Source organism: Centropristis striata, chromosome 13 (genome assembly GCF_030273125.1).
Source record: "Centropristis striata isolate RG_2023a ecotype Rhode Island chromosome 13, C.striata_1.0, whole genome shotgun sequence".
Classification (NCBI taxonomy): Eukaryota; Metazoa; Chordata; class Actinopteri; order Perciformes; family Serranidae; genus Centropristis; species Centropristis striata.
Window position 1 is genome coordinate 23,871,025 of NC_081529.1, and position 13,264 is coordinate 23,884,288.

A 13,264-nucleotide genomic window follows, 5' to 3' on the forward strand; every position below is an offset into this window, starting at 1 on the left:
ACTTATCAATTAGTCTTCAAAATTGTGATTGTTGGTCGACTAAATTATTCTTTAGTCGAGGACAGCACTACATTTTGCATCACATATCTAAAATGGCAGCAAAATGTGATATATCCAGCTTTACTCTTAGAAGCAGCAAACTAAAGATTCAATGATTAGCCGAGTAATCAATTAATTAGTCGACCCACACAAATATATACAGGATAACCAAAGCTATTAATAAAAATAAATAAATTGGAAGCTCCTGTATTTGGAAAATTGATCGTTCAAATTATGTTTAAACCAAAAACTTCTCAAGTGATTGTAAACCAATTATCTTTATTTTGAACTGTAGGTTTGTCAAACCCAAAAATTTGAACATTTTTCAGAATTTTCTGGCATATTTTATGTAACTAGGTTATATGTCCTGCAAGTATCTGTTCATATAATTACACAAAATCTGTAAGAATATAGTTTACACGTAGTTGTCTTTACCTGTAGATATGACGTTTTTGCTGGTTTTTTGTATTTAACGGCTAAAGCTTAAATGTTTCCGGTTTACTTTGCTAGCCTCGACTCCAGTTTCAAGGATATTTTCCATTATCTGGCCTTTCAGGTAAGTTTTATTGTAACACTCGTTTCTCTGCACTAAGTAACCAACTACATTTACTAAAGTAGCGTTACTAAGTACTTTGAATATTTTGATGAAATGCTACAGTACTTTTAAGCTACATTTAGAAATGGAAATATTGTACTTTTAAACCTCCTACACATATTTAACAGCTTTAGTTACTTTACAAATTTAGTTTGTAAACACCCATTAAGCATATAATATGCCATGCATTGTTTATCAAACCACCCAATAGTATAAATTAGCTTAAATCAGCTCCACTTCTCTCAACTACACTATTGAAATGCTAATTCCAAAAAGGTATATAATAGAGCTCCGACAGAGCCATTTTTCTTGCATATTGGCTATTTTTAGTTATTTCAGTTACTTTACAACAAAATTAACAAGTACATGTATAGTTTTGCAGAGGAGTGTTTTTACTGATTGGCAGGTCTGTTGCAACTTGTAAAAGATAAGCAAATTCTTCACCACTGCCAACCAACAAAACAAGCCCACCATTATGGATTAAATGATTAGAGAAAATTGAAATGTGATTATGAAAATTGATTCAGCTCTACTACAAACCTAGAAAGCCCAGTAGACAAATGTAAGTGGTTAAATGTACTCCAATTACACACCATTAGCTTTAGTGTAAGTGTTTCCTCATGTGAAAGCCTTTTTGTCCATACTTAATAAGCTCCAACATGTCAAATTGATCCATGAAAGGGCCGTGTGGCTGGAGGTTTCTGCTGCAGCCAAGCAGCAGCACACCTCAATAAACTCATTCAATAACCTCAACTGTCATCACTCTGTAATTTGTTTCTCAGGTGTGCTCTTGCTTGGAAAAAAAAAAAAAAACAATCCTGCAGCTACATGACCCTTTCATGAATCAGTTAGATTCCGATTTGGGGCCTATACAAGTAATCTGAATACCTTTTTCCACCACCATGAAAAAAAAACAAAAATAACCATTTCAGAGTAGATGTTTCATGGGGGAAAGAGGTAAGTGATAAATAGACGCAGCTCTACTTCAAGTATTGAAAAGCCAAGCGGTTCAATTTTCTCAAATACACAAGCACAATTCCCTGAAGTACACATTTCTGATATCTGAATCTAAACAGCTTTACCTCAGTTGAACAGATTTGATAACTGATACTCATCTTAGTGTTCAAAAGTCTCATCCTCCCCCAAAAGTGGCATGTTTTCTATGACTCAGCTCTTACTCATGTGCAAGTCCCTTTGTCCATACATAATGAGCTGCAACGTGTTCAGTAAATGTCAACCAATATGTGAAGGCAAAAGCAAGCACAAAAGATTACGCTGGAGGAGAACAGCTGTCTGAGCGTGCCAACAATGAGATGCTCTTTCCATTGCAATGAAATGAGACTGAGCAAACAAATGTGCTGGAGATGATGCCTCTCCAGCAGCTGCTGCTGATGGGCACACCTCCAGCACCGGTTTATCTAAACACTCAAATGAGGGTGAAACAGCAATTTAAATACCACTTTGATCAGAATTTAACTCATTTTATTGGGTCAACACATGCCATGTTACAAAAACAAGCATTTCCATAAAGACCTGTTGTCTTCATGAGCTAGAATTCAATCTTTGGAATTCTCAAAAGCTTGACAGCCCAAACCGTGTCAAGTGAAAGTCAAATAATTACTAATATTTAAATGTATGTCAGCTACATTACAAAATATCAACCAAAGAGACCCAATTTCTCAAAAAATCAAAGAAAATTAGTCCAACTTAAAAGCCTGCACAGATTTGTGTTAACAGTCAGAATGTGCGGCTATTATTTTAATTTAACCTTCGACAGGTGCAACCTCAGACTTCTCCACAAAAGGGCGTTTGATGGCAAACAGACTGCGCAGGTTAACTTCTGGGTCGACATAATGAGGGATCTTGCGTTCATTGAAGAGGCCTTGCAGGTTGGTTTCCACTTTGGCACGTCGGGAGATCCGCATGCGCAGGGCGAAGAGGCCACGCAGGTTTTCCTCCACAAGGGGCAGGTGGTGTCCATCCAGACGCTTCTGCCAGGCCTTCTTAGGCCGCAGACGTTTCTGTTGGCATAAAACCATTTAGGAGGGAGGTTTGGAACATGTCATATTTGCAGTTTGATGCCACCCATTGTTTGAAAAACTGAGTAGAAATTTGATATGCTTGGACATGAATCACGTAAGCCCGCCCCCTCTGAAGCTTTAGTTTACCAGAAGCTCAGAGGAGCCGGATTTCAGCAGGTTTAACCTCCTGTGACCCTGCGTCCTCATATGTGGACATTTCATTTTAGGTATGCTGGACCTTATACTTAATTTTGCTTCACTATGACCTGTTGTCCTCAGTAGTTAATACATTATTCAGTATAAAAATCAGATGGCAGCATCTTGGTAAAGTCAATCAGCAGCTTATCCCCAGAAAAAAAGTGGACCAGGTACAAAAGCTGATCAGATTTTATGGTTAAAACTTGTTTATTTGTGCTTAACATGGTTTGTAGTCTGACTATTTTTTAGCAATAGCAACAAGCTACGACACTGCTAGTCAGGAAGTATTCATTTGAGAACGAATAGACTTTTACAGTCGTTCTTGTGAGGGTGTAAATGTAAGGAAATAAACAGTTTTAAACACTAGTGAATTAATTGTGTTATACAGTAAAATTAACCTTTTTTTTCCCAAAAACTACTTCCTGTTCAAAGACAATGCCTAGTTTGTGTACTTATCAGGTCCTACTGATCCAAAATATCTAGGAGAAACTAACAATACATACCAAACAAAAACTTGGGTCTCAGGAGGTTAAAGAGAATTCCAAAATCAATAGCCCACTGGTCAAATAGCTTTAGTCCACACCTGCACTGTTGGATTTACGTCAAACTTACCTTCAGAGTGGTGGCGCTCAGGTCATGGCGGAGCAGGTGTCTGGTCATGCTCTCCTGTTTAATAAAACAAAGCCATAATGTCATACACAAGTTTAAACTTTTTTCATCAGTTAAGTGTGCAGAAATCATGACACTCATCTCAGCCTAAACATTAAAGTATTTGAAGCCGTAATAGACATGTAATTTACCCGCATAGCAAATGTGCGTGGACAGTCGGGGAAAGAGCATCTGTATTTGAGGAGCTTGAGGTGGACCTTGCGGATGTGGTGCTGCAGGTTGAAGGTTGTAGAGAAGTAGGCCTGGCAGTCTTCTCTGGGACAGACCAGCACGGGCTTATGGGAAGCGTGGATGCGTTTGTGTCTTCGCAGAGCATCCGCTTTCTTAAACACCTTCTTGCAGGCTTGGCAAGTGAATGTGGCTACAACACATTTTAAAAATATGAAAAACAAAAAGCAAACAATTTTGTGATGATATCAGGACTTTCATATTACTGCCCACAGCTTATTTACCTGGATGCTTTGCCATGTGCTTCTGAAGTTTCCCCCAGGTGTTTTCAAACACCTGGCAGTTAGCGTGACGACAGCGGTAACCTGCAGGGATCAAACGAGGCCGGTGAATATCCAGAAATCAAAGAATCACACAACCAATTGGCTCCTTTCTGGGCCCCTTTGAGGAACCATATAAAATACATGTCATATGTCAGGATAGAACTTGGATGTAAGACAAGGTAACATGCAAACGCAGCCACAGCCCTATTTTAATTAAAGAACTTTACAGGGATGGAAGATGAAAGGACCCCTACTAAGGTTGAAATAGACTAACCTGTGTGTTTTTTCTCATGGGCTTTGCGGGCGATATGGGAGTCGAATTTGGCAGCACATCCGTCCTTCGAACAGCTAAGTACCCCGCAAGGGACAGGCAGAGATAAAAATATATTTAACTAGTCAACTGGGGCCACACCCACTCAGCCTGTAACCACTCGTTTATCTCTGCCAGTGCCTGTACACCAGGCATCAAAGATCTGATTAATCTTGAACAGGCTGATCAGCTCAGGCATTTCATTAACAAACCAGAAAAAGCTACAGAGTCTGGTTTTACATCACAACATTTTCAGTACAGTAAAATCTATGGCATCCTTCTGAGACTTAACATACTGCAGACATACGTGAACTTTGCAGGCAAGTCATGCTCCTTTAAATGCAGTTTATACAATCTGCGTTTTTTGAAGGTCAAGGGGCATTTTGGCTGGTTACACTGTGCAAGAGAAAACATTCAAGTGGTTAAAATGACAAAAAAAAACTGTCTATTTAACATCCAAAGCACTGACTGACAGAATATGGTTATATGGCCCCCTGGCGCCATCTCATGGATACTTTGGGGAATTAAACAAACCTTGAAATACTTGTTTTTGTCTCCATGGGTGTAGCGCACATGTCTTTTCAGCTTGCCTGCGTGGAAGAAAGCCTTTGTACAGTTTGCAAATTTGCATCTGCAAGGGAAAATTAAAATTAGGTCGTAAGTTGTGGTTGTGAGGAGTGACATACGAACGTGACTTACTTGAATTGCATGACCCCTCTGTGCTGCACCATGTGGCGGCTCAGGTGGGATTTTCTAGAGAAGCGACGATCGCAGCCAGCAATTGTGCAGAGACACGGGCGCTGTGGACATTTTGCAACAGGTTAGCAGTTGACCTTCAAAAGTGGATAAAACATAATCAGTGGCGGTCCTACACAGGGGCCTACAGGGGCCACTGCCCCTGTGAAGAAGCCTTTGGCCCCTGTGTCAAATTAATAATAAAATGATCAATTTATAACGATGAACAGAACAATTCTCACCTTTTTTTGTTCAAACAATATCTCATTGTACACAAAAGGAACCCAGAATGTGTCCATTGTATAGTAGTTTAATTGTGCAATGAAATATTGTGGGTGTGTGTATATATATACATATATACACACACACACATATATATATATACACACACACACACACATTATGACTGTTTCAAAATAAAAAAAAGTGATTGCGCACAAAAAAGAGAAATGTCATTGTCATACAAATTTTTTTTTATTGTTGGTGGGTCTCATTTAAATCAGTAGTTCTCAACCTTTTTGAGTCGCGACCCCCAATTTAACATGCATGTTGTCCGCGACCCCCCCCGGTCACTGAACAGAATCTCACACGCACAGTTCAGATCACCCAAAAAAGAAACAAAATGACCTAAAAAGACACAAATTGAACACAAAATGATCAAAAAAGACAAAATGACCCAAAAAAGAAACAAAATGACCAAAGAAAGACACAAAATGACCAAAAAAAACACACAAAATGACCAAAAAAACACAAAATGACAAAAAAACACAAAATGACAAAAAAACACACCAAAAAGACTAAAACACATTAACACATGAACACGTTAACACAGTGGAGACAGAGCTGACTTCCAAAATGATTTGGCGACCCCCAGAAATCATCTCGTGACCCCAATTGGGGTCCCGACCCCAAGGTTGAGAATAGCTGATTTAAATCACTGTATTTGTATCTTCCAAATATACTTAAATGACATGTTTAAATAAGCTAAAATAAAGTTTTTGAATGCTTCAATATCATCTTTGCCATTTTTAATGTGCTAATGTGCCCCTCTGATTAAACACTGGCCCCTCCTTGGCCCCCACAGTAAAATGGTCTAGAACCGCCACTGAACATAATCAAGTAGTTACTACAACGGTATGTGACATTTAAAACATAATAATTCTCACCGCTCCGGTGTGCACAGTCTCGTGCTCCTTCAGCCTCCACTGTCTAGTGAAAGTCGCCCCACAGTCCGAGTGGGCGCAGTTGAAGAGCTGCAGCGGCGGGCCGCCGGCAGCTTTCTCTTTGGGCACACTGTTCATTGTCTTCTCAATATCGCAACTCTTCTCTTGAGAAAATATGTAATGGAAAGGCCGCCGCTTTTGTCAGCATGTCTTATAGCCTCTCCGAGGGGCTTAATTGGTTAATTAGTCGTGTCGGGTCACCTGCAGTGTTCGCTGATTCAACTCGATGCAACCCTCAAGAAGTTAAGCTGGAACTAATTAACTTAATTGCTCTGATAAACTCAGCTGTGTGCAAACAAACGTGAAACACAAGAACCAAGAGCCAGACAGTTGTTTCATACACTGTAAAAATGTTTGTAGAAATAACAGTAAAACACTGTCAAATTACATCAGAAATAGGGCGTAAAATGAAACATTGTACACTGTAAAAAATGTTTGTAGAAATAACAGTAAAACACTGTCAAATTACATCAGAAATAGGGCGTAAAATTAAAGATTGAATATCACCGTAGTAGACACTTTAATTACCGTAAATCAAAGAATAGCACAAAACTTTATCTTTAACTGTCATAAACTGGAAGAAACGCATAGTTTTGCTGTAAAAATATAACATTTGCATGCAAAATTTATGGAGAAATACCATGATGTGTGAACGAATGACACAATTACCCTAAAAATAACGGGAATATTCAGTCTAAATTACAGTTTTTGCTGATATTTACATTTAAATTTAGAATAGAAAACCCACTCACTGTATTTTCACGGTGAAGTTCTGGCAACCACAGCTGCCGGTATTTTACCGTAAATTAAGCAGATTATTTTTTACAGTGTACATCACCGTAGTAGATACTTTTAATTACTGTCAATCAAAGAATAGCATAAAACTTTAAATTCTACTGCCATAAACTGTAGAAAACACACAGTTTTGCTGTAAAAATTTAACATTTTCATGTAAAGTTAATGGAGAAATACCATGATGACACAATTATCCTAAAAGTAATGGGATTATTCAGTATAAATTACAGTTTTTGCTGATATTCACATTTAAATACGCTCACTGTATTTTTTACGGTGAAGTTCTGGCAACCACAGCTGCCGGAATTTTACCGTAAATTAAACAGATTTTTTTTACAGTGTACACACTGTGTTATAAGAGATTAGCACTTGTTTAGTTTAATAAAGTCAGTAGTATAATGTAACTCAGTACATTTATTCAAGTACTTTACTTGAGTTCAGTTTTGAATTACTTGTACTTTACTTGAGTATTTCCATTAAAGTCATTTTATACTCCACTATTCTGTCCTACAAAGCCTAACTACAGTAATTACATTCTTGGTCAAAATTGAGTTATAACTAAAAATGAACCCCTTGATGTCTGTTTTATCTTGTGACAAAGTTTTAGATTTCAATTTTGCTTTATTTCAGAGAAATAATTATATAAAAACCACAAAATCCAACTCAAAAACATGCAGTAATTGCACTTACCACAGTCTGCTTTGGATATATATACTAATTTAAACATAACAATATATGTTATGAATTTATTTGAAAGGGAAATTTTTATCTAGATAGCGATGATGTAAAAAAAGTGAGATAAAATCATATTCAGACTTAAATATAACTACTTTTGTAGTATTAAGTCTATAATACACAAATCTTTGAATGGAGTTTTTAACACTTTTAAACAACACACTGGTAACAAATCAATTTTAAAATGTTTATTCGCTGAAAAAAAAATATTTACAGCAATGCAGTAACTAAGTTTTTGGGGTCAAAGGTAAAAAAAAATCATCATGATTTTTGAGCATAAAAATGACATCATTAATACTATCATTCATTTGTAGGGCAGTATATTTTACAGGCAAATATTACACTTCACTACACTTAGCTGCCAGCTTTGGTTACTTTTCAGGTCAACATTTAACATGTAAAATGTCCTTGACAACCTTGACAACAGTATGATGCTGCTTGCATAAATGCATCAATAAGTTATTGATACTTCATGAACATTTTGATGCTTTAAGTTAAAGTAACAGCATCTTTTACTTGTAGTGGTGTAATTCTGCAGTGTGGTATTTTATTTAATTTATTTTATTTAATTAGTACTTTTACTCAAGGAAGGGATCTGAAAACGTCTTCCACCATTGATGAGGTTACTTTACACAAGATATGACTAAGAGGGAAATAAACATGATAGCATGATATACAATACATTAAGCAATAAATAAAAATAAATACAATTATTCAATACTGCCCTACAAAGCCTAACTACAGTAACTACGTAAATAGTAACACTGAGAAAAACTGCTTTTAAGTTTTTAAACGTTTTTTTAACTGGCCAGCCAAATGGGTTATTCGTAGGTAAGTGATATGGCACTTATTTGAAATATGTATTGATGATGTAATTTTTATGCTAAAAAAATCATGAACATTTATTTGACCTTTGACCCCAAAAATGTAGCTACTGCACTCTGGTTTTGCTGTAAAAGGTTATAATAGTAATGTTGTTGTCTTCTTTCAGCTTTTATATTTTGTTTTCAGTGAATAAACATTTTAAAATTGATTTTCTTATCAGTGTATTAACTCTATTCAAAGATTTGCGTATTTTAGACTTAATATTATAAAGTAATGTTATATTTTCATCCTAATATAATTATATTATACTTTTTTACTTAATCACTATCTAGATAATAATTTCCCTATCAAATAAACTTATATACAAGTGCAATTACTGCGGTCTGCTTTGGTTTGTAGTTGGATTTTTTAGTTACTGCAATTTTATTTCTCTGAAATAAAGCAAATTTGAAATCTAAAAACTCACAAGACAAGATAAAACATCAAGGAGTTCATTTTTAGTTATAACTCAATTTCGACCAAAAATGTAGTTACTGCAGTTAGTTTTTGTAGGGCAGAATACTTCCAGAAAATGTAAAAATAAAACTCTTCCAAAGAATAAATCTATCCCCATGTGTCCATCCAACCTTTTAAACACATAATCATAATTGCCCTGCAGATTGTGCAGTGGGAAATCTATTTACAAACGGTCAGACTTCAGATATGTACACTGTTGTTTTTACAGTAAAAAACCAGCAGCTGGGGTTGCCAGAACTTTACCGTAATAAATACGGTGCAACTTTTTCTAATATTATGGTAAAAGGATATTAGCACTGTTGATTTCACATTTAAGATTGCCATTTTATTCCATATTTACCGTAAAAAAAAAAAAAAAAAAATTCTGTCAAAAGAAACGCTGTTCTGCCATATAATTGACAAGAAAATACTTTATAAATGAAAGATTTTACCATTAAATATTACAGTATATTTTTCTTTGTAGAGATATGGTGTTTAGTACATTTAACAGTGAGAAAAAGTAGTTATAATAAAATATAAATAATAAATAAATAAATAAATGCAAAAATTACAGGGATTTCTTGTATATATATATATATATATATATATATATATATATATATATATATATATATATCAGTATATCTTTGTTAAAAACACGGTGCCCATGTATTTTACAGTGGAGTAATGTGTTTTGCTTTTCTTTTAAACTGTAAAAACTGTTTTGGCTGATATTTACATTTATGGTGTTTCATTGTTACTGAAACCGAATTAACCCATTTATTATTTTACATCTTTTACATGGTTTTAGCAGTTTTTCACCGTAAAGTCTACAGACTTTTTTACAGTGTACTTATTCTGGCTTGCAATGATATATTTTGGTGGCATGATTGTGATACAGCTATTTGCCCAGTAGAGGGAGATGTGTCTCTGTCTCACAGGCAGAACCTATTACATTTTACACCAATTATTTTTCACTTTAATTTACATTGTGAGATAGGACATTTGGCCTTGGCGGAGGTCTGTGTTCTCCGAGTGCTCCTCTAGTTTTAAATACAGGATTTAGTAGAGAAAAGGTTGAGACTTCTTCATGTCTTTCTCATGTGAGGTCAAACATGGTCAAACCTCTGTTATCAAAGATTTTGCCCACGGAGCAGACATCTGAAAATACTTTCTGGCTCTGCTGCTGTATTGTGGAGAAAGTTAGTTTATTAAAACAGTCATTCTTATAGGGTACATTCCTTTCTTTCCAGCTACAAACCAAAGCATACCGCAGTAATTGCACTTACCGCTGTCTGATTTGGATATATATATATATATATATATATATATATATATTTGGTTTTATGTTTTAATTTTAATTCATGTATATATATATATATATATATATATATATGAATTAAAATTAAAACATAAAACCAAAGCAGACGGTCTGTCACAGTGGAGCCTTGTATATAAGTTTATTTGGGAAATTATTATCTAGATAGTGATTAAGTAAAAAAGTATAATATGATTATAATGACATGTAATGTAAATGATACTCTTACTTTACTTCATTGGTTCATCTGTGCAGTCTCAGGTTGAAAATATGGTTTGCAGATCTGTTTTTTATATATATAGTTTCAGTACTTTGAATACTATCTAATGTATAATTAAACCACATGGCATCAAAAAAGTATGAAAGAATCAAAACATTTGACAATTTAATGCATACTAATAGCAATTATGTCCAAGTGAATCACAGCCTGCATTTTCTGTGCTGCCTTGGATCATCACAGTTCTGCACTTTTTGTTACTCAGCTCTACCACTGCTGAATACTTAATTGGCTGGTTCAGCACTGATCAAATGTTTATAAGATGAAAACCACTGAAAGGCAAAGTGTTTATGTTGATTGTGAGTCAATCTGAACTGAACTGATGTCAGTTTTGAGTCTGAAGACTAAAATTTCTCAACAGCCTTCTAATTTTTTGGGAGGAGCACATATTTGGCCCTTGGTGCTGCGCTCCTCCTGCTGCTCTCCCTTCCATCTTTTTCTCCGCTATCTCTTGATCCCCAGTTAGTCTCAAAGGGTGGTAGATGAAATATTCAGAGGGGGCTGTCAGTGCACAATGTGCCTCCATTAGCGGGATGTGTTGCAGGGTTTCTGCAGGAAGACTTAAACTGCATCAAGGAAGCAAACCCTGCAGGCCACAGGCTGAGACAGAACACACAAAGCACTGCAGGTTTTCACTTTCAGCGTTTGATTGATCTGTATTTAAGGCTCCTATTATGAATTCAATATTAGACATTGACATATAATTCAATTCATCATTGTCATGTTTATCTAAATGTAAATGTGCTGCAGTATAAATCCACACAGTAATATTGATCACGTTTTGTGATATTTATCATTTTATAAAGTTCTTACAGGGTTATTTGCACTATTTTTCTGACGAATGGCTCATTTTGGTCAATAATGTACTGTTTCATTTCAGGGTTGGAGTTTATCTGATGTGCTGTAACTGTTTGCTGCATTTAAAATGCAGATGGCTGAAAAACGGTTTTATCTTTCCAGAACCTGTACAGCTTTATTAGCAGTAAACACCAAACTGTCTCATTTGTGAATTAATTCCAAGAGAGGAGCACACAGTAAACCCAGCAGACAATGGCTCCTACTGCTAGTAGCTTAAAGAGACGGTTCACACCAAAATCAAAAAGATTCAAGACAATTCTTCTTATTGTGCCCTCCATCATTCCAGATGGTTTTGGTGTGAGTTGTAGAGTTTTGGAGATATCTACCATCTGTTGAATATAATGGGCAAATAAAACTTTTGGCTTTATTTTATATTTCACAGTAGAGGGTGACAGGGACAAGCGCAACATCAGACTTTTATTGCAGAAATATGAATGACAAAAATATCCCTAAACTGTTTGAGTTAGTTACGATGGTAACAGGAGGAACACGAGACTACATGGTGATCAGGCCTCTGATGTGTTAGTCAACATGTTTTTGCTGTGATGTCTCTGCTCGGCTGGGGACTCGCGACACACATTCATCCTCTGCAGACCTGTCATCTCCATGCAGTACCGACACAGCCCACCATTCATACCTGTGCATTGAGATATGAATGAATTATGCATCATTAACCCCTCTTTATGGTTTTTTAGTGCACCCCAGCTTCAGCCGGGTTGTCGCATCCTCTCCCTGGCAACTGGAGGAGGAGGCTGCTCGGGATGAGGGAGGGTACCACGGCCCCACGTGTCCTCCTCGCCGCAGACCCAGCGCATTTCTCTCCGCTTTCCCCATCCCTTTCGTTTCCGCATACCGCAGATTCGCATATACACGTAGCCTACAACCTCATCCATACACCCATACGCACCCGCGCAGCCTTGCAGCTACGCATCCACGGTGCGCACTCTCCCGTCCCTCACCATTTCCTCACTGATCACTCCACAGGCCTGTATCGATCATCTCCGCCATAGGGCTGAGGTTATGATTCATTTTTCATCACTACATTTTCAATAGCGGTGTGTTGCCGGAGTTGAGAGGGCGAGAGAGAGAGCGAGAGAGAGAGAGAGAGAGAGAGAGAGAGAGAGAGGGGGAGAGATGAGAGGACGCGCATCATCAGATGTTTAGCAGATCCTCTCCTCGCCATCATTTCTGCTGCGCGCTTCTTGGTCTTCTTCCTCCCCTCCGTCGGCCGGGCTCCTGACATTTTTGCCGCTCTCGATGTTGTAATCCGGGGGAATATGTGAAGATCATGCTGGCGGTGTGGTGCTTCATGGTCTTTGCTGCAGTGGGCGAGAGGCTTGCGGTCTCAGGTAAGAGAGAGAGATAGAGAAGCAAAGACAAGACAAGAGAGAGAGGGGGGGGGGGGGGGGGGGGGGGTGGATAAAGAGCGGGAGCACCGTTTTCGTTTCCTTTGCATCCACAATTTTTCCCCTTGCACCAGCACTTTTCTATCCCCGGTGTAGGCTCTGATTGTATTGTAGCGGTAGATCGGTGCCAAACAGCTCGCTCGCCTGAAAGCACTCCCCGATGCGGTGGAAATGCTGCATCAACATATTTCCATCGCAGCCCCCATCGCCTATACAACAAACCCATGACCATTTCCAGCTGTTTTTAATCCAACAAACATCTAAAACACCATGA

The 13,264-nt window shown here is 37.3% G+C and overlaps 2 protein-coding genes across 3 annotated transcripts in view; one reads left to right on the forward strand and one right to left on the reverse strand.

Moving 5' to 3' along the window:
- Positions 1–2,094: 2,094 nt before the first annotated feature.
- On the reverse strand, positions 2,095–6,419 carry 42sp43 (P43 5S RNA-binding protein). 2 transcript variants are annotated; one of them, XM_059347186.1, is made up of 9 exons: positions 6,225–6,419; positions 5,023–5,123; positions 4,858–4,954; positions 4,631–4,719; positions 4,288–4,361; positions 3,975–4,055; positions 3,654–3,883; positions 3,466–3,519; positions 2,095–2,655 (listed from the first exon to the last, which is right to left on the reverse strand). In XM_059347186.1, the coding sequence occupies exons 1-9, from the start codon at positions 6,357–6,359 to the stop codon at positions 2,398–2,400; spliced, it is 1,119 nt and encodes a 372-aa protein (XP_059203169.1). In that variant the 5' UTR covers positions 6,360–6,419; the 3' UTR covers positions 2,095–2,397. The 2 variants fall into 2 exon arrangements, with proteins under 2 accessions (XP_059203169.1, XP_059203168.1); XM_059347185.1 differs by having other exon boundaries at positions 3,654–3,886.
- Positions 6,420–12,543: 6,124 nt separating this feature from the next.
- The window catches only part of LOC131983031 (disintegrin and metalloproteinase domain-containing protein 11-like), a 42,240-nt gene continuing 41,519 nt past the window's right edge, over positions 12,544–13,264 (forward strand). The window contains exon 1 of the mRNA XM_059347604.1: positions 12,544–12,933. Within this exon, the coding sequence (XP_059203587.1) occupies positions 12,873–12,933 (61 nt within the window). The 5' untranslated portion in view covers positions 12,544–12,872. The remainder of the gene's footprint in view (positions 12,934–13,264) is intronic.